Source organism: Cololabis saira, chromosome 4 (assembly GCF_033807715.1).
Source record: "Cololabis saira isolate AMF1-May2022 chromosome 4, fColSai1.1, whole genome shotgun sequence".
Lineage (NCBI taxonomy): Eukaryota > Metazoa > Chordata > Actinopteri > Beloniformes > Belonidae > Cololabis > Cololabis saira.
In genome coordinates, this window is record NC_084590.1 from 50955104 (window position 1) to 50978824 (window position 23721).

A 23721-nucleotide genomic window follows, 5' to 3' on the forward strand; every position below is an offset into this window, starting at 1 on the left:
GGGCGGGCGCGGCGGCGGGGTGGCACCATTCCCAGGTGTCTATGTCTTATGTTGTCAGTATGAATGGGGGGGTGTTGGACCCTTTCCCCCTCCGTCTGGGGGCTCCGGCGGCGCCGGGGGCGCCCGTGGAGGTACGGTGTGGCCCTGGCCCGGCTCGGAGGGCCGGCCCCCGTCTACTGGATGGCCGGTGGGGGGACGCGGGTGTCTTATCAGGGCCGGCTTTGCTGGTCCTGCCTCCTGGCTTTGGCCTCCACTCCCCCTCCTTCCCCCCCTACACGATTCATACGCACATAGGCGAAGGGCGGGGGGTCCGGATCGTGGGGGGCATTGCCCCGCGTGGCCCGGCACTCCCCGCCTCACGGTTTTAACAACACTGTAGACACTGCACATTCAACACTTAATAAATACATTTGACAAGGACACGTAGTTCGGGAGGGAGGGGGTCGGTGTCAAATCGATACTTGGCCCTCCCCCTCCCTGTTTTTATGGCATTAATCACATGCACTCAACACCAGGGGCGGGAGGGGGTCCCACATCACCCGCGTTCCCTCACCGGCCTGGGATAGGTGGGTCGGGATACCCGGGCCTGGCGGGGCTCGCCGTGCAGCCTGGGGTACCTTCTGGCGGTGCTGGACCCCCCGGGGAGGGGGAAACGGTGCGTGATTGTGTGTCTGTGTCGGTGAGAATGCGGTATGGAAGGGTCCTGCCATGGAGGATTTGGGCCTCCATTGGCAGGACAACAAAACTTAATAATTTATCAATATTATATTATACAAAGATGGTTATTATTATTATTATTATTATTATTATTATTATTATTATTATTATTATTATTATTATTATTATTATTATGTATAGTATATCATATTATTATTAGTATAGATATCGGATAGCTGAATGGATGAATGAATAGGATGCCTTGGTCTGGGGCCCTCCGTTGTCGGGCCTGCACGGGTTTCGCCTTGTTGGGGGGTTCCCTCTCTCCGGGCCCGTCTCCGGTCCCCCCTGCTGCCTCTGCGGCGGGGCGCCCCTCTGGTCTTGGAGGGCCACTTTCGTGGGGGGCGGGTGCGCCTGCCCGCGTCGGCGGCCGGGGCGGCTCTGTCTCTCCGGGCAGGCTGGCCCCCTGCCGGGTGGGGGTCGTTGGCCTGAAGGGTGAGGGCCTCCTGGCCGCGTGTCCGGCCCGGACCGGGTGGCCGGGGATTGCCAGGGTCGCGGTCCGCCGCCGCAGGATCCCTGGCTGCTTCTACCCGCGCCGTGGGGGCCCCGCCCGCGGACCCCCTCGGCCGCCGCCGGGGGGCGGGGGGGGGCCCGCCCCCCGCCACGAGACCAGAGGCTCTTCCGTGTCGGCCTCTGGTCTCGTGGCGGGGTTGCTCCCCCCCCTCCCCCACTATAGATACACTTCAGGTGGAGCTTTGTTTGGTTTATTACACACACACACACACACACACACACACACACACACACACACACACACACACACACACACACACACACACACAAACACACACAAACACACACACACACACAAACACACACACACACACACACACACACACACACACACACACACACACACACACATATAGCCACTCAGTCACATACATATACACAAACATACACAGCCACACAAACATATACATACACACACATACACACACACACACATAGCCACAAAGACATGTACATACACACACACACACACACACACACACACACACACACACACACACACACACACACACACGCATGATCATATACACACACGCACACACACACATAGACATACACACTGGCTTGTTCACCTGCATGCTGGCTCTCTAGTTTTTGGGGTAGCGGTAGGTAGCGGTAGCGGTAGCGGTAGCGGTAGCTTAGCTCAGACTGCGATCAGATCTCAAGATTTGGGTCGATTGCTGTTCATGTTTTGGTTGGCTCCGTGCCGGTTTCGTGTTCTGTTTGTGGTTTTTTGTTGCAGATTTCCAGTGCTTGACATGTGTTTCCGTGTGTTCCTGCTTCCTGGATTGGCAGTGGATGTCGGCTCATCGGGCTGATGAGCGCGTGGACCCCGGACGGGGCGGCGGGATGCGTCTCGGTCTGCGCTGGGCAGGCTGACCAGAGGTCCGTCCAGGAGAAACTCAAGAGCGGAGATAGAGGAGAAAAAGAGGAACGGGTCTCACCCTGGATCAGGGCCGAGCTTTGAAGCGAGCTTTTTCAGCTCCCAGGGACCGGGGACATGTGTGAGGTGGGAGCCGGAGCTCCAGATGAAAAGTTGAGACCAAGAGCACGGAGCGCTGCCAGTCCGGGCTGCAGCGGGTCAGCGTGCGCTGATCCCCGGGCCCGTCTGCCCCAGACCTTCCTTTCCCCACAGGGGGGGAAGGAGATGTGGTCCCCACTTGCCTTGGACGAACCGACCAGCTCGGTTGATGAGGAGAAAAAGAGTTAATGTGAGCCCGGAGGGATCTCCGGGGATCGCGGCTCCGCGGACCGCGGCTCCAGCGGGCCGGCCCGGTCCGATGCGGGCCTTCCGCTTCCCCCCAGCCGGGGGGAGAAAGGAGATGGGATCAGCTTTGGCCGAGAGCCAAAGCTGATCAGAAGAAGAGCAGGAGAAAAGAGAGGGCGAAACTGTTGAAACTACAGAGTTTTGTCCTTCCGCGCGCTGTGGTGACGTCATCAGTGTCTCGCTTGTGATTGGATGTGCGCCGCTTGTAGGCGCCGCCCCCTCACGCAAGGCACGCTGGGCTTGTAGTTCATGGCACGGCGGCCATTTTAGGAGGCTGGTCAGGGTTGAACCAACTTTAAATTTAAAATACACATTCATAAAATGTTCACAAGCATTTATAAGTTCAGAGTTCACATGAGCACATGGGCGTGGCACAACAGTGGTTGTGAGCAGGGGTTATTGGGAAGGTTATTGTAAGAGTAGTCCAGTGAGGGACTTATAGCATATGCAACATCAACATTAACCAAACATTCAGTGTGGCGGTGTGCTATTTACCTCCAGCCAACTCCACCAGGCAGGTGGATGCAGCAGACTTCTATGAAAATCTCCTCACTAATGTCTACAGCTTCCAGAAACTTGGCCCCTTTTATATAATGGGAGATTTCAACAGTCGTTGCGCAGATACTTTGGATTATATTGAGGGCGTTGATTTGGTGGGAGAACGGAATGTAGTGGACTTTTCATCCAACTCCTATGGTGAACTGCTCACACAATTTCTTATTAGTGCAAACTGCTGTATTCTTAATGGGCGAAATTACTGTATGAATGATTTCACCTGTGTGTCATCTAAGGGGCTGTCAGTTGTTGATTATTTCATCGTTCCCTATGAGAATCTGCAGTGGTTCAGTGACTTCAATGTAACCAGAAGCAGGGATCTTTTCACTCAAGCTGGATGTATTTCAATCATGGACACAGCCAGAGTAATCCCAGACCACTCCTGCCTTACCTGCGTTATGACCCTCCCAGCAGCACATTCTCACCCTCAGTCCTCCAAACAGAGGAACGGGGATGGGGTCTCTTTTACTGCTTTTGATTTGTCCACAATCCCAGATCACTTCCTGTCAAGCGACAGCTGTCAGGCAGCACTGAGGAACTGTATAGCCCAGTTAGAGTCCCCTATGGCCAACCAGCACACTGTTGACTCTGTGTATGCCAAGTTCTGCGACATTGTTAAATTGGAGATGCGAACACAGATACCCCACAAGGACATTATCATCCTGTCTGGTCGCTCAAATAAAAAGAGGAGAACAAAAAAGGCCTGGTGGACAGATGAGCACTCCTCCCTATGGAACTCTCTTTGTGCAGCAGAAAAGGAATGGACATCTTGCCCCCCCGGTCCTACAAGAACGAGGGCTAGGGCGATGATGAAGGACAGACAGAGACAGTTTTACCGCTCAGTCCAATCGGCAAAAAGACTACACTGGAGACAACAACAGGAGAATATCCAGGAGCTAGAAAGTAATGACCCGAAGACCTTCTGGAACCAAGTTAATCAGCTTGGTGTGGGTAACGAGCGGCATGATAACATCCCTATGGAGGTCCTGGGGCCTGATGGTTCACCACACACTGATAAAGAAGTAGTGCTAGAGACCTGGAGGAGGGAGTTTGCCAGCTTGTTTCAGTCTAATAAACTTAGTAACCCCACCCCATCCAGAGTCGGAGAACCCCCCCGATATAGCCCTGACACAACTCTGAACCAGCCCATTAGTGAGCTGGAGATTATTAAAGTTCTGCAAGCAGTCAAGAAACGGAAAGCATATGGTTATGATGGGTTACCTGCTGATGTACTGAAAAATGGCAATGCACTTGGTTTACTGCACAAGTTATTTAATCAATGTTTTCTTTATGGAACAATCCCAGAAATGTGGAAATTTGGTATTATCAACCCTATTTATAAAGGCGGGGGTAAGGATAAAAGAATACCAGCAAATTATCGAGGGATTACTTTGACCTCTTCTGTATACAAACTGTTTTGCTGTGTGTTGCACAACAGGATTTCTGAGTGGGCGGAGTCCAACAGCATCATAACAGATGAGCAAAATGGGTTCAGAAAGGAACGGAGTTGTATAGATCACATTTCCACCCTAACTACTATAATTGACTCAAGGAAAAAGCTGAAGAAGTCTACGTTCTGCTCATTCATTGATTTTTCGAAAGCATTTGACCATATTAATCGAGATAAGCTATGGGAAAAGCTGAGAAGTTTAGGTCTGAATGGTAATATCCTTAACTGTCTGATTTCTTTATATGAGGGTGTGAAATGCTGTGTCCGTATAAATGGAAATCTTACAGATCCCTTTCCAGTTGACATCGGTGTGAAACAAGGTTGTATTTTGTCACCAGTGTTATTTTCAATGTACATAAATGACCTAACATTAGCAATTAAGGCCCTAGGAAAAGGTGTACCTATGGAAAATGAAAACATCTCTGTACTCCTTTACGCGGACGATATAGTCCTGATCTCAGAATCAGAAGAGGAGCTACAGGAGATGCTCTCATTGGTTCATAGTTGGTGCCAAAAATGGAATTTAAATATAAATGTGGATAAAACCAAAGTAGTGCACTTCAGAAACCCAGCAAAGCCCCTGACCTGCTTCAGCTTCTCTTGCGGGTCTTTCCCACTAGAGGTCACCAAAGAGTATAAATATTTAGGATTACTGCTCACTGAGTTCTTAGACTACAATGTAACCGCTAGGCAACTAGCCCTCTATGCCAACAGAGCTCTAGGAGCAATTATAGCTAAAAGTAAAGTTTTGGGTGGTTTCCCCTTTAAATGTTTTACCAAACTTTTTGACTCTTTGGTCCTACCCATCCTTACTTATGCATCCGCAGTATGGGGTTACAGAAGTTACTCCTGTATCAATGCAGTCTTTAATAGAGCATGCCGCTTCTTTCTGGGTGTTGGTAAATATACCCCAAATGCTGCCATACAAGGTGACATGGGATGGAAAACGACCTGGCAACACCAGTGGTCATGTATTTTTAAGAACTGGAAGAGACTATGCAGTATGCCAGATAACCGGTTATGTAAGCGTGTGTTTTTGTGGGCTAATCAGATGAGAAATGTGAAAAACTATCCCCATACGGTACGGACATATTTCTCCTCTCTGCATCTATCCCACCTCGCCAGCACTGACCTAGTCCTCTCAAGTAACGATCTAAACAGGCTTGACCAAGCAGTTGCAGAGGCAGAGAAGGAGAAATGGCTCCTGCAGATAAATAGAGCAGAGGGAAACAAGCTTCGCACTTACTGTACCTTTAAGAATGCCTTTGATACAGAGCCGTATGTACAAAGTATTATGCCCAGGCAGCATAGAAGTGCCCTTGCCAAGTTTAGGTGTGGAGTTGCTCCATTGGCTCTTGAAACCGGTAGATATACCAACATCCCAATACAGGAGCGTGTTTGCACACTATGTAACAGCGGTTCCATCGAATCTGAGTCCCATGTCCTTCTACACTGTGAACTTTACAAAGACATTCGCGAGGACCTTTTTATCTCATTTTCAAAGAATCAGGAACATTTTCAAGACCTCGATGATGTTAATAAAGTATGTGACATTTTAGCAGCTAAACATCTCTTTAACGAATCAGCCAAAGCCTGCCACCTCATCCTAAAGCGTAGAGCAGCTTTTATATGTACTGGCCCTTAATTTCCCCTTTTCCTCCTTTTATTGTAGACCTAATTGATTAAGCCATTGAGTTTTTATTGTAATATGACTGTGATTTTTGTAACAGTCAAATGATTTTAATACTTTAATGTATGTTACTTTTTATCGATATGAATATGTATTGTGTCTCACAACTCTTAGTGAGTGGCCCTCAACTTTTTATTATTGCCAATTTTATTAATGTATAATGATATTGTACGCTGGGGGGTGACACATAAATAAAGCTTTATCTATCTATCTATCTATCTATGCAGGACTTGAGGTCCATAAGAAGTGTTTGGAAGACTGAGTTATTGAGAAGGTTATTGTAGAGATGTTTTAGGAATTATGGCAATTTCATAAGACTTGAATTTGATTGTGTTGTGAGAATGCTTTGGCTCTCCTGCCTTAGAATTTAACTTGCTCTTCTAAAAAAGGTTTAATATATCAGGTAACATTAAAGAGAGAAATGGCCAGAGTGCCATGGTTGGTCTGGGTACCAAGAGAATAGTCCGGTGGGACTTATAGCATATGCAGGACTTGAGGTCCATAAGAAGTGTTTGGAACACTGAGAATTTTATAGGAAATAGGCATATATGTAGAGGAACTATTTTTTTTATAAGTGGGGGTGATTTGCTTTCCCAAATACTTGGAGGTATATTTCATTCCAGTAAGGATCTGACGCGCTCTCCTTATATCAACAGGAATGATTTGTATGCTCAAGTAGACTGATGATTGGAAGAATTAGCAAGGGATTTGTGGGTAAAAGTAAGTTTAATTGATGTTTTTTGAAGGGATCTTACAGAAAGAAAAATGGGAAGTTTTTGGGAAGTTTTTTTTTATTAGAGAGTCAGAGAAAGAGTTGACTGGTCCTATTAAATACATGTACGATAATTACGGTACCGATAGTTTTATTTGTTAGTTTTATTTGTAAATTAGTTAGTATTAAATATGGTTAAAATAACTAACTTGCCTCCAGGACCGCCCGAGCCGCGGCTCGCTTTGCCTGCCGGTACCCATCTACTGCGTCAGGAGTCCCACAGGCCAACATGGCCCGGTAGGACTCCTTCTTCAGTCTGACGGCATCCTGTACTTCCGGTGTCCAACACCGGGTTCTAGGATTGCCGCCACGACAGGCACCGGAGACCTTGCGACCACAACTCCGAGCCGCCGCGTCGACAATGGAGGCAGAGAACATGGTCCACTCGGACTCGATGTCCCCCGCCTCCCCCGGGATCTGAGAGAAGCTCTCCCGGAGGTGGGAGTTGAAGATGTCCCTGACAGAGGGCTCGGCCAGACGTTCCCAACAGACCCTCACAATCCGTTTGGGTCTGCCCGGTCTGTCCAACCTCCTCCTCCGCCAGCGCATCCAACTCACCACCAGGTGGTGATCAGTTGACAGCTCAGCCCCTCTCTTCACCCGAGTGTCCAAGACATGCAGCCAAAGGTCAGATGAAACGACAACAAAGTCGATCATTGACCTCCGGCCTAGGGTGTCCTGGTGCCACGTGCACTGATGGACACCCTTATGCTTGAACATGGTGTTCGTTATGGACAAACTGTGACTAGCACAGAAGTCCAACAACAAAACACCACTCGGGTTCAGATCGGGGAGGCCGTTCCTCCCAATCACGCCTCTCCAGGTATCACTGTCATTGCCCACGTGAGCGTTGAATTCCCCCAACAGAACGATGGAGTCCCCAGTTGGAGCACTATCAAGTACCCCTCCCAGGGACTCCAAGAAGGCCGGGTACTCCGCACTGCTGTTCGGCCCGTAGGCACAAACAACAGTGAGAGACCTTTCCCCGACCCGAAGGCGCAGGGAAGTGACCCTCTCGTTCACCGGGGTGAACTCCAACACATGGCGGCTGAGCTGGGGGGCTATAACCAAGCCCACACCAGCCCGCCGCCTCTCACCCTGGGCAACTCCAGAGTAGTGGAGGGTCCAGCCCCCTTCAAGGAGCTGGGTTCCAGAGCCCAAGCTATGTGTGGAGGTGAGCCCGACTATCTCTAGCCGGTATCTTTCAATTTCAATTCAATTTTATTTATATAGCGTCTAATACAACAGAGTCGTCTCTAGACGCTTTACAGAGACCCATACCCAGAACATGACCCCCGAGCAGTTATTACATAAACAATGGCAGGTAAAAACTCCCCTAGTGGGAGAAAAACCTTAAGCCAAACAGTGGCAAGGAAAAACTCCCCTTTAGGAGGGAAGAAACCTTGAGCAGTACCAGGCTCATAAGGGGGGACCCTCCTGCCGAGGGCCAGACTGGTGGGTCAGGGACGGCAACAGCACAGCAGGCAGGTGGAAGCAGCAACGGGATGACCAGGGGTGGGGACCGCAGGCCAGCACGCAGCTCCCGAAGCTCCGGCCCAATCAGCAAGTCCCAGGTTGGGGTGCAGGGTCAGGGGTATCTCTCAACCTCACGCACAAGCTCCGGCTCCTTCCCCCCCAGCGATGTGCTGTGTGTGCACTGTGAGGGTTTTGGTCCAGGGATTGGGTCGTTGAGGCACCCCGCCACGACTGCTACCCAGCCCACATTGCACCGGCCTGCCATGGTCCTTCCTGCGGGTGGTGGGCCTACGGGAAGGCGGGCCCACGTCGCCGTTTCGGGCTGAGCCCGGCCGGGTCCCACGGGCAAAGACCCGGCCACCAGGCGCTCGCCTACGAGCCCCAACCCCAGGCCTGGCTCCAGGGCGGGGCCCTGGTAACGCCGATCCGGGCGACGTAGCGGTCCTCTGATGTCTCCTCTTCATGATAGGCTTTGTGAACCGCTCTTAGTCTGGCCCGTCACCCAGGACCTGTTTGCCATGGGAGACCCTACCAGGGGCGTAAGTGCCCCCGACAACATAGCTCCTAGGATCACTCGGGCACACAAACCCCTCCACCACAGTAAGGTGGCGGTTCAAGGAGGGGATTCTCGGGCACACAAACCCCTCCACCACAGTAAGGTGGCGGTTCAAGGAGGGGTTCTTGGTGCCCTCGTTCCAAATTACGGAGTCATGGCAGCTTTGGAGCAGATAAGAGATTTATCCCATGCAGTTGAAGATTGAGCAAACACCACTGCAAAAGGCATGTCTATGCTCTCACAAGAAATGACTGCTGTAAGGATGATGGCTCTACAAAATCGTTCTGCATTGGACTATTTATTAGCCTCTCAAGGGGGAACTTGTGCTGTCATTAAAGCTGAATGTTGTACATTTATACCTGACCACAATGCCACCGTCCAAGAAATAACGGATCACTGTAAAGATATTACCAAAACGTTACATACACCTGTCACAACTAGTTTGTTTGATTGGTTTAAAGAACAGTTAGGACACGTTGGTTACTTGATATTTGAATTTGTTTTGCTGTGGTTTGGACTCCTAATTGTTATTTGGCTTCTGATCACATGTCTAAGGTTCACTTGCAAAATATGTATCACTCAAACTACTACTAAAATTATGTACTCCACTGTAACTCAACCTGTTCCACCAGTAGAGGAGGAAAATTCAGATTTTCTGTTCAAAATTGAGATTGACTGTAATTGAACATCACAAAAAAAAAAATTGTGAATTGTTGAGACACATTGTCACGTGAAGTTCCAGCTTCCTACCTCCTGCAGGGCTTCAAACTGGACTCAACGCCTTTGTCATATGAAGTTCCAGCTTCCTACCCCCTGCAGGGCTTCGAACTGGACTCAACACCTTTGAAGTAGCTTCAATTTCCTACCCAGCCCAAAGACAACACCTTGGAAGTTGCTTCAAACAGAATTGAATCACGAGAACACCCTAGGGGTAATTTAGAAGTTAGTGATAGTCAGGCCAAATGCCCAATAATGACATTTGGCCACAGATCACATCCGACTGTGAATTGCTTTTCGTCTGTCACTTGGCTTGTGTATTCCCTGCCTTTTGTGCTCTGAATTTACTGTATAAAAGTCCAGTCGTCGAGCCACTCTGGGTCAGCATACTAACTTCAGACTCGATCTGTGCTGGTCATGCCCACCGCCGGCTTAGTGAATAAACTCACTACACCACAGCAGACTTCTGAACTGGTTTTGATAATATTCTTCAACAATAGCAACTGGATTTAGTAGAAAACTGCTGGAAGCAGCAGAACCGAGTCCATCCTCCACTGACCTGAGAGTCTTCAGCTGGTAGTCTGGACTGTCCACCAGATCAGAAAGCTGCTTCACATCTGCAGCCTGCAGGTTGTTCCAGCTCAGGTCCAGAAGTTTCAGATGGGAGGGGTTGGACTTCAGAGCTGAGACCAGATAAGAACAGCTGATCTCTGACAAACTGCAGCCCTTCAATCTGAATAAAGACACCAGAGAAGAAGAAACCAGAGCAGTCACGTGGTCAGTGTTGATCAGTAGAAGATCAGCCTGATGTCTGCAGGTTAGTGTCAACACAACTTTCACATCAGATTCATCTGAACACACAACTAAAACATGTCTGACCTCAGAGTCTCCAGTCTGCAGTCTGGACTCTCCAGAAATCCACACAGATGTTTCACTCCTGAATCCTGCAGGATGTAGTTGACACTCAGGTCCAGAAGTTTCAGATGGGAGGGGTTGGACTTCAGAGCTGAGACCAGAGAAGAACAGCTGATCTCTGACAAACTGCAGTCCACCAATCTGAATAAAGAATAAAAGATGTGAGCTGAACCACCAGGATGCAGGTTCCAACAGTCCAACAGAACCAGTGAAAAAGATCATGACACCATGCTGCTGCCTCAATAAAGACGTAGTGACTTCAGCTCTGCAGCTCTGCAGCTCCACCAGTGGATCCATCCATAGAAACTCATGTTGTGTGGCCAAATGATTCAAGTTTCCACACAAACAAACATGTCAGGGGGAATTCTGGGACAAATGTCGACTCATTCATTTGGATGAAGAGAAAATTAAGGATTTGTTTGAATGTCAGAGACACAAAAACACAATGAACTGATGTCTGGTATTTCATTTAGTAAAACTATTTTCAAGTCTTAAACAAGCAGATAAACTTGTTATTGTAACTTGTTGTGTTTGAATATCTCAGTCAATACAAACGGTAGAATCTTAGTGTTTGCACAGAAGCAGGGCTGGACTCGTTACCATGGAGATTTCTGGTGTGCAGCTAACCTGGTCTGGACCAGAATAACAAGCAGGACTTCTTCATCCTGCTGCTCCGTCTGATCAGTCAGCTGTCACTCTGATCAATCAATCATTTCATCAATACTTATTCATCATTTCTGTGTGCTTGTTTCCTCATTTTCATCATCAACATTTACAGATAAATTACAATTCATCATCATCATCATCATCATCATCATCATCATCTTACAGGTTCCACATAGATGAGCATTAGAAACATAATGGCAGCTTTATTTCACTTTTCTTACTTCAACACATGTGTATTTATATTTAGTTTTACATTCTGAAAACCATAAACAGACATTATTTGTTGTACCTTATGTCTTGCTGTCACCTGGATGAATGATCTTAACAGCCTTATTAAGACATGATAGTAAAAACCTAGAAAGTGATGTTTTCCATGTTCAGAGTTTCATATTTGGTAAACTTGTATTTGTTGAAATTAAATTTAACGGTAGTCAAAGGAAGCCAATGTTGGTTTGACTGATTTCAGCCACAGTAAGAAGTTATTCAGTAAATGAGCTCTACAGCTCATATGTTGGACGACTACACATTCAGTCTGTCCACTGTTGTCTGTCAGTTATCAACAGCTTCTGGAGGACATTTCTGAACGTATCAGCTGTTTAAGCTCCTCGTACGTTTCCATTAGAAGCTGTTGTTCACTCAGTGAAACATCAGCAACACTCGTCCTCCATTTCTGAATCAGGACATCTGGGACCGACCTCACGGTCTGCTTAAGACAGACGTCAACGTGCAGGTACCAGGATTAGTTCAACCTGGCTTCACATAGCTGCACCTCCTCATCCTGGATCGTCTTCCTGCAGCGGAATCATCCAGGATCAACTCAGGAGGAGATGTAAAGCCTTTCTCACACATCTTGGACTTCTTCTTTCTACTTCCATGCAACAAACCTCCCAACTGTCCCAGAAAAACTACACCAAAATGATCAAACATGAAACTAATCCAACCGTGGAAAACATTTGAAAAAGCAACAGAGAAAAGCAGCTGGAGATGAAATCTGGAATACAATATGTAGTCCTGGATCAATCTTGCAACTTTATATTCAGTTGGTTTCTTAAAACACCTTAAAGGGAAAGTTCCGTTTTTTACAACCTGGACCTTATTTCTGGCATTTTTTATGGTCGTATACTCACCCATGCAAGTTTGGTGTCATTTGGAGTCCTTTGGAAGATATTAGGAGTTTTGTGCGAGCCACTCCTCCATATAATGGTAGCGCATGGGGCACCGCGGGACACAGACGATGCAGCGTCTAAATAACACATGATTGCCGCGAAACTCGTTCATTTCTTTTATGAATCACTAGATCTGCTTCCAGGACCTGTTGTCTACATCCGGGGCTGTGTGTGTAACAAATAAATCAGTTTGTAAACAAGACCTCTGAACTCATGACGTCATCTCTGTGCGCGCATCCCAGACACAGCTCTGTGTACAGCTGGAGTTCTACTGTTAGTTTACTGTTAGTTATTTGAAACATGTCTGAATATTTGTCAAATTGTGAGGTTGTAGACGACGACTTTGAATATGATGGACGTCCTTACCGTTTTGAGCCGGAGTATACGGCTGAAGAGCTCACTGAACGGAGGACAGAGTGCACACACAGAGATGACGTCATGAGTTCAGAGGTCTTGTTTACAAACTGATTTATTTGTTACACACACAGCCCCGGATGTAGACAACAGGTCCTGGTAGATGCACAGAAGCAGATCTAGTGATTCATAAAAGAAATGAACGAGTTTTGCGGCAATCTTGTGTTATTTAGACGCTGCATCGTCTGTGTCCCGCTGTGCCCCCATGCGCTACCGTTATATGGAGAAGCGGCTCGCACAAAACTCCTAATATCTTCCGAAGGACTCCAAATGACACCAAACTTGCCTGGGTGAGTATACGACCATAGAAAATGCCAGAAATAAGGTCCAGGTTGTAAAAAACTGAACTTTCCCTTTAACATCAAGATATAATTGATATTTTTTTTTTTTTTTTTTTTTTTTTTTTTTACCTTGTCTGCACACATATTATTGATTGATACCATGACGGTAGAAACCAAAAGTGTATATATGTGCATTATTACTATATGTAATATATACATATATATACGCACACATATGCGTACACATACATAAATATACACATACAAACCCAGTGTTTTTTTTTTTTTTTTTTTTTTTTTTGGGGGGGAGGGGGTGGGGGGGGGTGGTGACGACATCCACTGCCTATCCAGGAAGCAGGAACACACGGAGACACACGTCAAGCACTGGAAATCTGCAACAAAAAAACCACAAACAAAGCACGAAACCGGCACGGAGCCATCCAAAACACGAACAGCAATCGACCTAAATCTTGAGATCTGATCGCAGTCTGAGCTAAGCTATCGCTACCGCTACCTAAACCCAAAAACTAGAGAGCCAGCATGCAGGTGAACAAGCCAGTGTGTATGTCTATGTGTGTGTGTGTGTATGTATATGATCATGCATGTGTGTGTGTGTGTGTGTGTGTATGTGTGTGTGTGTGTGTGTGTGTGTGTGTGTGTGTGTGTGTATGCGTGTGACTAAATTACTATATGTGTGTGTGTGTGTGTGTGTGTGTGTGTGTGTGTGTGTGTGTGTGTGTGTGTGTGTGTGTGTGTGTGTGTGTAATAAACCAAACAAAGCTCCACCTGAAGTGTATCTATAGTGGGGGAGGGGGGGGAGCAACCCCGCCACCCGCGAGACCAGAGGCCGACAAGGAAGAGCCCGGAACCCAGGCCACCGGCAACCCCACAGAGGGGAGAAGTAGGAGGGAGGCAACCCACCGCCTGCGAGGCCCCCCCCCCCACCCGGCGGCGGCCGAGGGGGCCCGCGGGCGGGGCCCCCACGGCGCGGAAAGAAGCAGCCAGGGATCCCGCGGCGGCGGACCGCGACCCAGGCAATCCCCGGCCACCCGGTCCGGGCCGGACACGCGGCCAGGAGGCCCTCACCCTTCAGGCCAGCGACCCCCACCCGGCAGGGGGCCAGCCCGCCCGGAGAGACAGAGCCGCCCCGGCCGCCGACGCGGGCAGGCGCACCCGTCCCCCACGAAAGTGGCCCTCCAAGACCAGAGGGGCGCCCCGCCGTAGAGGCAGCGGGGGGGACCGGAGACGGGCCCGGAGAGAGGGAACCCCCCAACAAGGCGACACCCGCGCAGGCCCGACAACGGAGGCCCCAGACCCAGGCATCCCATTCATTCATCCATTCACCTATCCGATACCTATACTAATAATAATATAATATACTATACATAATAATAATAATAATACTAATAATAATACTAATAATAATACTAATAATAATACTAATAATAATAATAATAATAACCATCTTTGTATAATATAATATTGATAAATTATTAAGTTTTTGATGTCCTGCCAATGGAGGCTCAAATCCTCCATGGCAGGACCCTTCCATACCGCATTCTCACCGACACAGACATACAATCACGCACCGTTTCCCCCTCCCCGGGGGGATCCAGCACCGCCAGAAGGCACCCCAGGCTGCACGGCGGGCCCCGCCAGGCCCGGGTAACCCGACCCACCCGTCCCAGGCCCAGGCCGGTGAGGGAACGCGGGTGATGTGGGACCCCCTGATGTGGGAAATTGATATTTTTCTGAATAGAATACAAATGATAAATATCAAATTTCTAGTATTACCTAAAGTATTCAACTGATGGATCAAGTGTATTTTTTCTTATTTCCCAGTTAATTCTTGTTTGTTCAGATGTTTTATTCCAGGTTCAGATGCATCTCTGGTTCTTCAGTTGTTCCTGTCTGACACATTCAGATGTTTAGTTTTTATGTAATAACTCAGAAGAGGAAGTTTAAGAAGAAACAAACTGTTGGAGGACTAAAGCAGAGAAGAAGAACTCAGAGCAGTCAGATGGTCAGTGTGGATCAGTAGAAGATCAGCCTGATGTCTGCAGGTTAGTGTCAACACAACTTTCACATCAGATTCATCTGAACACACAACTAAAACATGTCTGACCCCAGAGTCTCCAGTCTGCAGTCTGGACTCTCCAGAAATCCACTCAGATGTTTCACTCCTGAATCCTGCAGGTTGTTCCCACTCAGGTCCAGAAGTTTCAGATGGGAGGGGTTGGACTTCAGAGCTGAGACCAGAGAAGAACATCTGATCTCTGACATCCTGCAGTTCTCCAACCTGAACAAAAAATAAAACATGTTCAAGCCTCATCAGAGAAGTGTTTCTTCAAATATCAACTTTGTCATCAGGTCCATGTGGGTCACCACCGTATCTGGACTTTATAAAACAGCTTTTACACTTTTGTTACATCCATGATGTGGGTTCCTGGTTGTTCCTCTGACATGTTCACCTTTACTGAACATCCTGAGGTTTTCTGGTGCAAGTCTGACACTAGATTAAGATGAAAACACCAACATAGATACCCAACCCAGTCTCACATAAAAACGTACCCTGCCTACGTTGGTCCAAAGTGCAAAAACATAGAGGGGTTACAATAATAGCCCTTGAATTGTATAACTGTTCCATTTTTTTGACTATTCATTTTGCGTCCAAGTCATGTGACTTTCGAGATTTTGGCCGTGACACCAAAAAACATGGCGGACATTTCTCATTTTTTAGTGAAAAAAATCCATATTTTGTTTGTGCATAAAAATGCGTTTTGATTACATTTCTAGCAAGAAATACATATTTTACTTTCATAAATTGCAAATTTCCCCTCTGTGGGACTAAAGGATTATCTTATCTTATCTTGTCTTAATATTCACTCAGTGAATGTACATAATCACTCGCTTGCTCGTTGTTGCAAAGTTTTTTCAGGTCTTGCCAGAATAATGTGAAACTGCAACGTTTTCAACCTGATCGATCAGGTTGGGTAATTCCCTCCACGTCATAAAGGGACGAGATCCTGATCACATGACTAGTGCCCCGACGTGGATGTGGAAGTAAACGGTTAAATATGTTGTGCTTTTGAATCTGAACTCCTTGTACTAAAAAAAGAACTTGATCAATATATAAGGACAATTTAGTCATCAAAAAATACATTGGCACAAAAGACCATCAGCAGCTGTAAATCGCTCAATTTGACTACATGAAACCTACTCTCGCACGTTGTGTTGTTTTTATTTTTATTTATCCTTTTAATTTACATTCAACTGTCTTGTCCTTTTTATATTCTTTTGTTTATTTCTTTTCAATATGGTGTTCAAATCTCTGTATTTGTATGTAACTCTTGTTCTTAATTTTTCATTGTATTTAAAGATTTAAATAAAGAATTAAAAAAAAAATTAAATAAAAAAAAAAAAAAAAAAAATCAAAGCTGCAAGCAGCGATGAACGGGCCCTCGCACTAATGGCCACCGTCCCCCATAAGCACATGAGAAATGACACCACACATGACTTCCTATGTCACAACCATTCAAAAGTTATAGCGGAAAATAGGGACAACCAATCAGAAGAGGAGGCTAATTCAGGTCCATGCGGCTCAAGGACTCAATACCGAGTCCGATGACACCACCCACGACTCTCTATGTCAAACCATTCAAAAGTTATAGCAGAAAATAGGGATAACCAATCAGAAGAAAGGGCGGGGCTAATTCAGGCCAATGAAGGTCAAGGACTCAATACAGCATCCGATGGCACCACCCACGACTCTCTATGTCAAACCATTGAAGAGTGATAGCAGAAAATAGGGACAACCAATCGGAAGAAGGGGCGGGGCTAATTTTCACCAATTATGGTCAAGGACTCAATACCGAGTCCGATGACACCACCCACGACTGTCTATGTCAAACCATTCAAAATTTATGGCAGAGTAAAGTATTCTAGGGGGCGCTGTTGAGCCGTTAGGCCACGCCCATTAATGCAAACCATGAAATACCAAATTTATCGCCAGGCCTGGCATGCATGCAAAATTTGGTGACTTTTGGTGAACTATCAAATTTGGACCAATCAGATGAAGGGGGGGCGCGTTTTGGCATCTAGCGTCGCCACGGTAACATTTTTGAAACAGAAAAGTAATGCGCGTAGTCGCAAGATGGAGACGCATATTTTGATGTATAACACACCTGGGTGCACATTACGGTTAGGGCTGTATTAATTGCCGAAGGAAGGGCATAAATTGCGCCAAAATTACACAATTAATTCAAAATAGCAGCCTTCCTCTTTGGTTTCGGCCATGGCACCAAGAGACTTTTCTTCGAGTTGTGCCATGATACAGGTGTGTACCGATTTTCGTGCATGTACGTCAAACCGTATTGTGGGGCTTGAGGCACAAAGTTTTCCGGGGGGCGCTGTTCAGCCATTTTGCCACGCCCATTCATGCAAACCATGAAATATCAAATTTTTCGCCAGGCCCGGCTTGCATGCAAAATTTGGTGACTTTTGGGGAACTATCAAATATGGACCAATCAGATGAAGGGGGGCGCGCCTTATGGCGTCTAGCGTCGCCCTGGTAACGCTTTTGAAAGAGAAAAGTAATGCGTGGTGTCGGAGGATGGAGAAGCACATTTTGATGTATAACACACTTGGGGGCACATTGCGGTTGGGCACCGTATTAACTGCAGAAGGAATGGCATAAATTGCGCCAAAATTACACAATTAATTCAAAATGGCCGACTTCCTGTTCGGTTTCGGGCATGACGCTAAGAGACTTTTCTTTAAGTTGCGACATGATACAGGTGTGTACCGATTTTCGTGCGTGTACGTCAAACCGTATCGTGGGGCTTGAGGCACAAAGTTTTCAAGGGGGCGCTGTTGAGCCATTTTGCCACGCCCATGAATGCAAACCATTAAATATCAAATTTTTCGCCAGGCCTGGCTTGCGTGCACAATTTGTTGACTTTTTGGGCACGATTAGGGGGAAAAAAGGCCTTCCTTTTGTCAGAACAACAATAAGAAGAAGAAGAAGAAGAAGAAGAAGAAGAAGAAGAAGAAGAAGAAGAAGAAGAAGAAGAAGAAGAAGAAGAAGAAGAAGAAGAAGAAGAAGAAGAAGAAGAAGAAGAAGAAGAAGAAGAAGAAGAAGAAGAAGAAGAAGAAGAAGAAGAAGAAGAAGAAGCTCGGGCCCTAATAATTCCTGAAAATACAATAGGGCCTTCGCACTGCAAGTGCCCGGGCCTTAACTAGAAAATTTCAAGAAATTTTGATATGGGCATGCCCTACTGCCCATTTGTCCCCTCTTGCTGCTTTGGTTTGGAGCTGTAGTGTTTGTGTTCGGGGTGGTTCTATGTCAGTTTGAGGTGTTTACAGTTGTATTGCATTCATTCCAAAGTCGAAAAGAAAAAAAAAAAAAAGGAAAGGTCAATATCGCAAAAACTGTAATAATTGGCATAACGACCTTGTACAGTCCGTTACTGCCAATCAGGCCAAGTATTTGAAAGTTTGAACAATGTCTCATTTGGCATGGATTCTGCCATAAAATTTCCTTAAATCCCAGCTTCATGAAATTTGAATATGTTGACGTCCACAGCGTGCCGCGTCTGGGAACATTTGTACAATGTCTCTATGATAACCTGTTGCCTAGTAACAAGCGTCCAAAATCAAATGCAAATTTAAAGAAAATGAAAGGTAAATATCGCAAAAACTTTAAAAATTGGCATAATGCGGTTCTAGGGTCCGTTAGTGCCAATCGGGCCGAGTGTTTGAAAGTTTGAACGATGTCTCTACGATAAAGTTCGGCCGAGCAATAAGCGTCCAAATTTTCGCCTTTTATTTTGCTTTTTGGCATCTAGCGTTGCCACGGTAACACTTTTTTACTGAAAAAAGTAATGCCCATCAACCCAAGTTGTGGACGCATCTAACGATATATGCCATGCATGGGTGCACATTGCGGTCCGAGCTGGATTAAAGGATGGTTTATTCACATGCTCTCCCATACAAATGCATAGGTTTTTGTTGCCATGGTAACAAAGCTCCATAGGATAGAATGGGACAATTTGGCTTCAATATCTCAAAAGCTGTAAACGACAGCGTAATGAGACCTCAGTATGTTGTAGTCCACATCAACCCGAGTCTTTTAACGTTGGAACAAAGTATCTACGATACCGCGTTGTCGCGCAACAAGCATCAAAAATTCTGTTAGCATCAAAATTAGCATAGTTGAATATCTCAAAAACCGTAATAGCGAGCATGATGACACTAAAATACGATGTAGTACAACGCGTCCCGGGTTTGTCAATGTTGTAATGATGTCTTTACGATAAACCGTTGCCTAGCAACAAGCGTCCAAATTAAAATGGATTTTTTTTTAAATTGAAAGTTAAATATCGCAAAAACTTTAATAATTGGCATAATGAGGTTGTATGGTCCTTAAGTGCAAATCAGGCCAAGTATTTGAAAGTTTGAACGATGTCGCTACGATAAAGTGCGGCCGAGCAATAAGCGTCCGAATTTTCGCCTTTTTTTTTCTTTTTGGCAACTAGCGTTGCCACAGTAACCCCTATTACTGAGAAAAGTAATGCCCATCGCGGCACGATGGAGACGCATCCAACGATGTATGGCATGCATGGGTGCACGTTGCAGTTCGGGCCGTATTAACGGACGAAAAAAGAGTGCGGAATAAGTATAATAAGAAAAGCGAAACCTTTTCTGTATACCATTATATCGCCTTCATTTTCATGTTTTTCCTCATTTTTTCGGGCGTGTTTTATTTTTTGGGTATTTTTTTGTTCCACATCAGAACGGGGTTATGCTGTACACCCGCTGGTGTGACGTGGGACCTTTGCAACTTTAGCTTGTTAGCAAAATTCTAGCAACATTGCCATTTGGGCCATTCTGACCGATTGCAATATGGTCATGCCATTACTTGGCATGCCCATAATAAGAAAAGGGAAACCTTTTCTGGATACTAATATATCGCCTTCATTTTTCAGGTTTTTCCGGCCATGTTTCACTTTTGGGGGATTTTTTTTTTCCACATCAGAGCGGGGTCATGCTGTACACCCGCTGGTGCGCAGTGGGACTTTTGCGACTTTTGCGACTTTAGCATGTTAGCGAAACGCTAGCGACATTGCCCTTTGGGCCATTCTGGACGATTGCAATATGGTCATGCCATTACTTGGCATGCCCATAATAAGAAAAGGGAAACCTTTTCTAGATACTATTTTATCGCCTTCATTTTCATGTTTTTTCTCGTTTTCTCGAGCGTGTTTCATTTTTTGGGGATTTTTTTTTCCACATCACAGCGGGGTCATGCTCTACACCCACTGGTGCGCAGTGGGACTTTTGCGACTTTAGCTTGTTAGCAAAATGCTAGCAACATTGCTCTTTGGGCCATTCTGGACGATTGCAATATGGTCATGCCACTACTTGGCATGCCCATAATAATAAAAATTCCTACAGATACAATAGGGCCTTCGCACTGTAAGTGCTCGGGCCCTAATAGATAAATAAATAAATGTTGTGCTTTTGAACGGTCACTGTGATCACTGTGAATACATCAATTCAGTTACTGGGCATTAAATAAAGTATTGTGGAGGACACAATTACGGACCTCGCACCCATAAGGACTGTATGGAAGGGGGCGTGGTCACGGGGCGTTTTATGGTTGCTTAACAACGCTTGTTCTGTGTCAGTTGTCAGCTGTTAGTTGTCAGCTGTCAATTGTCTAATGTGACTACAAATATGGCGCTGATTAGCATAACGCTGTATAGCATGACTCTAGGGAAATATAGTTCTTAGCCACTTTTATTTTTTTCCACAGAAATGGAGGTTGTTAATACTAAAATAAGAGTGCATATAGTAGTTTAAGGGCATGATACACACATTTGTGTAAATATATTTTAAATATATAATTGTTAAATGTGTGAAAATTAATTTTGGCCGACAACGCCCGGCAACGGCGTCGTTTTTGGATCCGACCAGGGCGAACTGCTCGCTGGTAAGAAAACTTCTAAAACAAAGGAGTTGTCCCGGAGGAATTGGGTGAGAAGTTCAGGATGTCGCGGTCATCGCTATGTCCCTTTCAGAGTTACTGCACCCCCACATAGAATGTCAGACGACTTTCATGCCGTCTTTGAATTCAATTCAATTCAATTTTATTTATATAGCGTCTAATACAACAGAGTTGTCTCTAGACGCTTTCCAGAGACCCATACCCAGAACATGACCCCCGAGCAGTTATTACATAAACAATGGCAGGTAAAAACTCCCCTAGTGGGAGAAAAACCTTAAGCCAAACAGTGGCAAGGAAAAACTCCCCTTTAGGAGGGAAGAAACCTTGAGCAGGACCAGGCTCGTAAGGGGGGACCCTCCTGCCGAGGGCCAGACTGGTGGGTCAGGGACGGCAACAGCACAGCAGGCAGGTGGAAGCAGCAACGGGATGACCAGGGGTGGGGACCGCAGGCCAGCACGCAGCTCCCGAAGCTCCGGCCCAATCATCAAGTCCCAGGTTGGGGTGCAGGGTCGGGGAAGGGTTGAAAAGGGGCAGGGCCAGGGAGAGGAGTCTTGAGGGACGAACCTTCTCCCCCGCCCAAAAGGGGCCGTTACCCTGCCCCCCTCACTCCCACACTGCAGGTTCCGGTGTCCGGCAAAGGATGCTGCAACATGGACAAAAGAGAGAAAAGGGAGGAGAAGGGGGGGCCAGCACAAGAAACTACAGGAGCGACTCTGACACACTAAAGTTTACACTACCTAGAGATTTACCAACACCAGCTAGAGGTTTACTAAACACTAACTATAGGCTTTACTAAACAGAAATGTTTTAAGTTTAGTTTTAAAGGTGGAGGTGGTGTCAGCCTCCTTAACCCAGATTGGAAGTTGGTTCCATAGTAGTGGTGCCTGATAGCAGAACGCCCGCCCTCCAAATCTACATTTGGATACTCTAGGAACTACGAGTAAACCTGCACTCTGAGAACGGAGAGCTCTGACAGGAACATAAGGCACTATCAGGTCTTGCAAATAATGCAGAGCTAAGCCGTTTTGGGCTTTATACGCAAGTAATAAAATTTTAAATTGGATTCTGAATTTTACGGGTAACCAATGGAGCGACGCTAACACTGGAGAGACGTGGTCTCTCCTGCTAATTCCTGTCAGTACTCGTGCTGCTGCATTTTGGATCAGCTGGAGCCTATTCAGCAAATTACTTGGACATCCTGCTAACAACTCATTACAGTAATCTAGTCTAGAAGATACAAACGCATGAACTAGTTTTTCTGCATCACTCTGCGAGAGGATTTTCCTAATCTTTGCAATATTACGGAGATGGAAAAAGGCTATTTTACAAACCTGATTGACATATGGTTTAAACGACAAATCCTGATCGAAAATAACACCAAGGTTTCTCACAGTTGCACTGGAAGCCATCGCAACACCATCTAGTCCCTTCCTAAGATGCTCTGGACCAAGAATGATAACCTCTGTTTTATCTGAATTTAGAAGCAAGAAATTTCTGGACATCCAGTCCTTGATGTCCCTAAGACATGCCTGAAGTTTAACTAACGGTTCTGTTTCATCCGGCTTCATAGACAAGTAGAGCTGCGTATCATCAGCATAACAATGAAAGTGTATGCCGTGATTCTGGATTATACTTCCCACTGGCTGCATGTATAAACTGAACAAGATTGGCCCTAGCACTGAACCCTGCGGAACACCATAACAGACCCTTGACTGTTCTGAAGAAACCTCATGTACATGAACAAACTGGAACCTGTCAGATAGATTTGATTTAAACCAACATAGAGCTGTCCCTTTAATCCCAACAACATGCTCTAACCTGTGCAGTAAAATGCCATGATCTATAGTGTCAAAAGCAGCACTGAGGTCCAGTAGAACCAGTATGGAAACTAATCCCTTATCTGAGGCCATAAGGAGGTCATTCGTGACTCGAACCAGTGCTGTCTCTGTGCTATGATGCATTCTGAACCCTGACTGAAAGACTTCAAACAGATCATTTCTATACAAATAGTCACATAACTGGCTTGAAACTGCCTTTTCCAGAATTTTAGACACAAATGGAAGGTTGGAAATTGGTCTATAATTAGCTAAGGTGTCTGGGTCAAGAGAAGGTTTTTTAAGTAAAGGTTTGATTACTGCCACTTTGAAAACCTGTGGTACATATCCTAAACTTAGGGATAGGTTAATTTGGTCCAGTATTGTCGTACCAATAAGAGAAAAAATATGTTTGAATAGTCGAGTCGGGATGGGGTCTAACATACATGTGGTTAACTTAGCTCTATTAACGAGTGAAGTCAGCTCAGGGAGGTCTATAGGATCAAAACAGTCTAGAGTCAAGTCAGAGCCTAGGGAAGTCGCTAAAGCTGAAGAAACGCCCACAACCGGCTGGTTGATTTCTTCTCTAATTCTCGTGATTTTACTGTTGAAGAAGCTCATAAAGTCTTCACTACTGAGAGCTGCAGGAATACACGGCTCAACAGAGCTGTGACTCTTTGTCAGCCTGGCTACAGTGCTGAACAGAAAACGTGGGTTACTTTTGTTATCCTCTATCAACGTTGA

General features: G+C 46.1%; 1 protein-coding gene across 4 annotated transcripts in view; it reads right to left on the reverse strand.

Annotated features, from left to right (window-relative positions):
- Positions 1-23721, reverse strand: part of LOC133442115 (protein NLRC3-like) — a 77102-nt gene that overhangs the window by 22353 nt on the left and 31028 nt on the right. For 2 of the 4 annotated variants that reach the window (XM_061720054.1, XM_061720053.1), the window contains exons 7-9: positions 15281-15454; positions 10593-10769; positions 10273-10446 (exon numbers count right to left, since the gene is read on the reverse strand). In XM_061720054.1, the coding sequence (XP_061576038.1) occupies positions 10273-10446; positions 10593-10769; positions 15281-15454 (525 nt within the window). Of the gene's footprint in view, positions 1-10272; positions 10447-10592; positions 10770-14714; positions 15067-15280; positions 15455-21690; positions 21807-23721 lie in introns of those variants that run through there. The other 2 variants (XM_061720055.1, XM_061720056.1) reach the window with 2 other exon arrangements.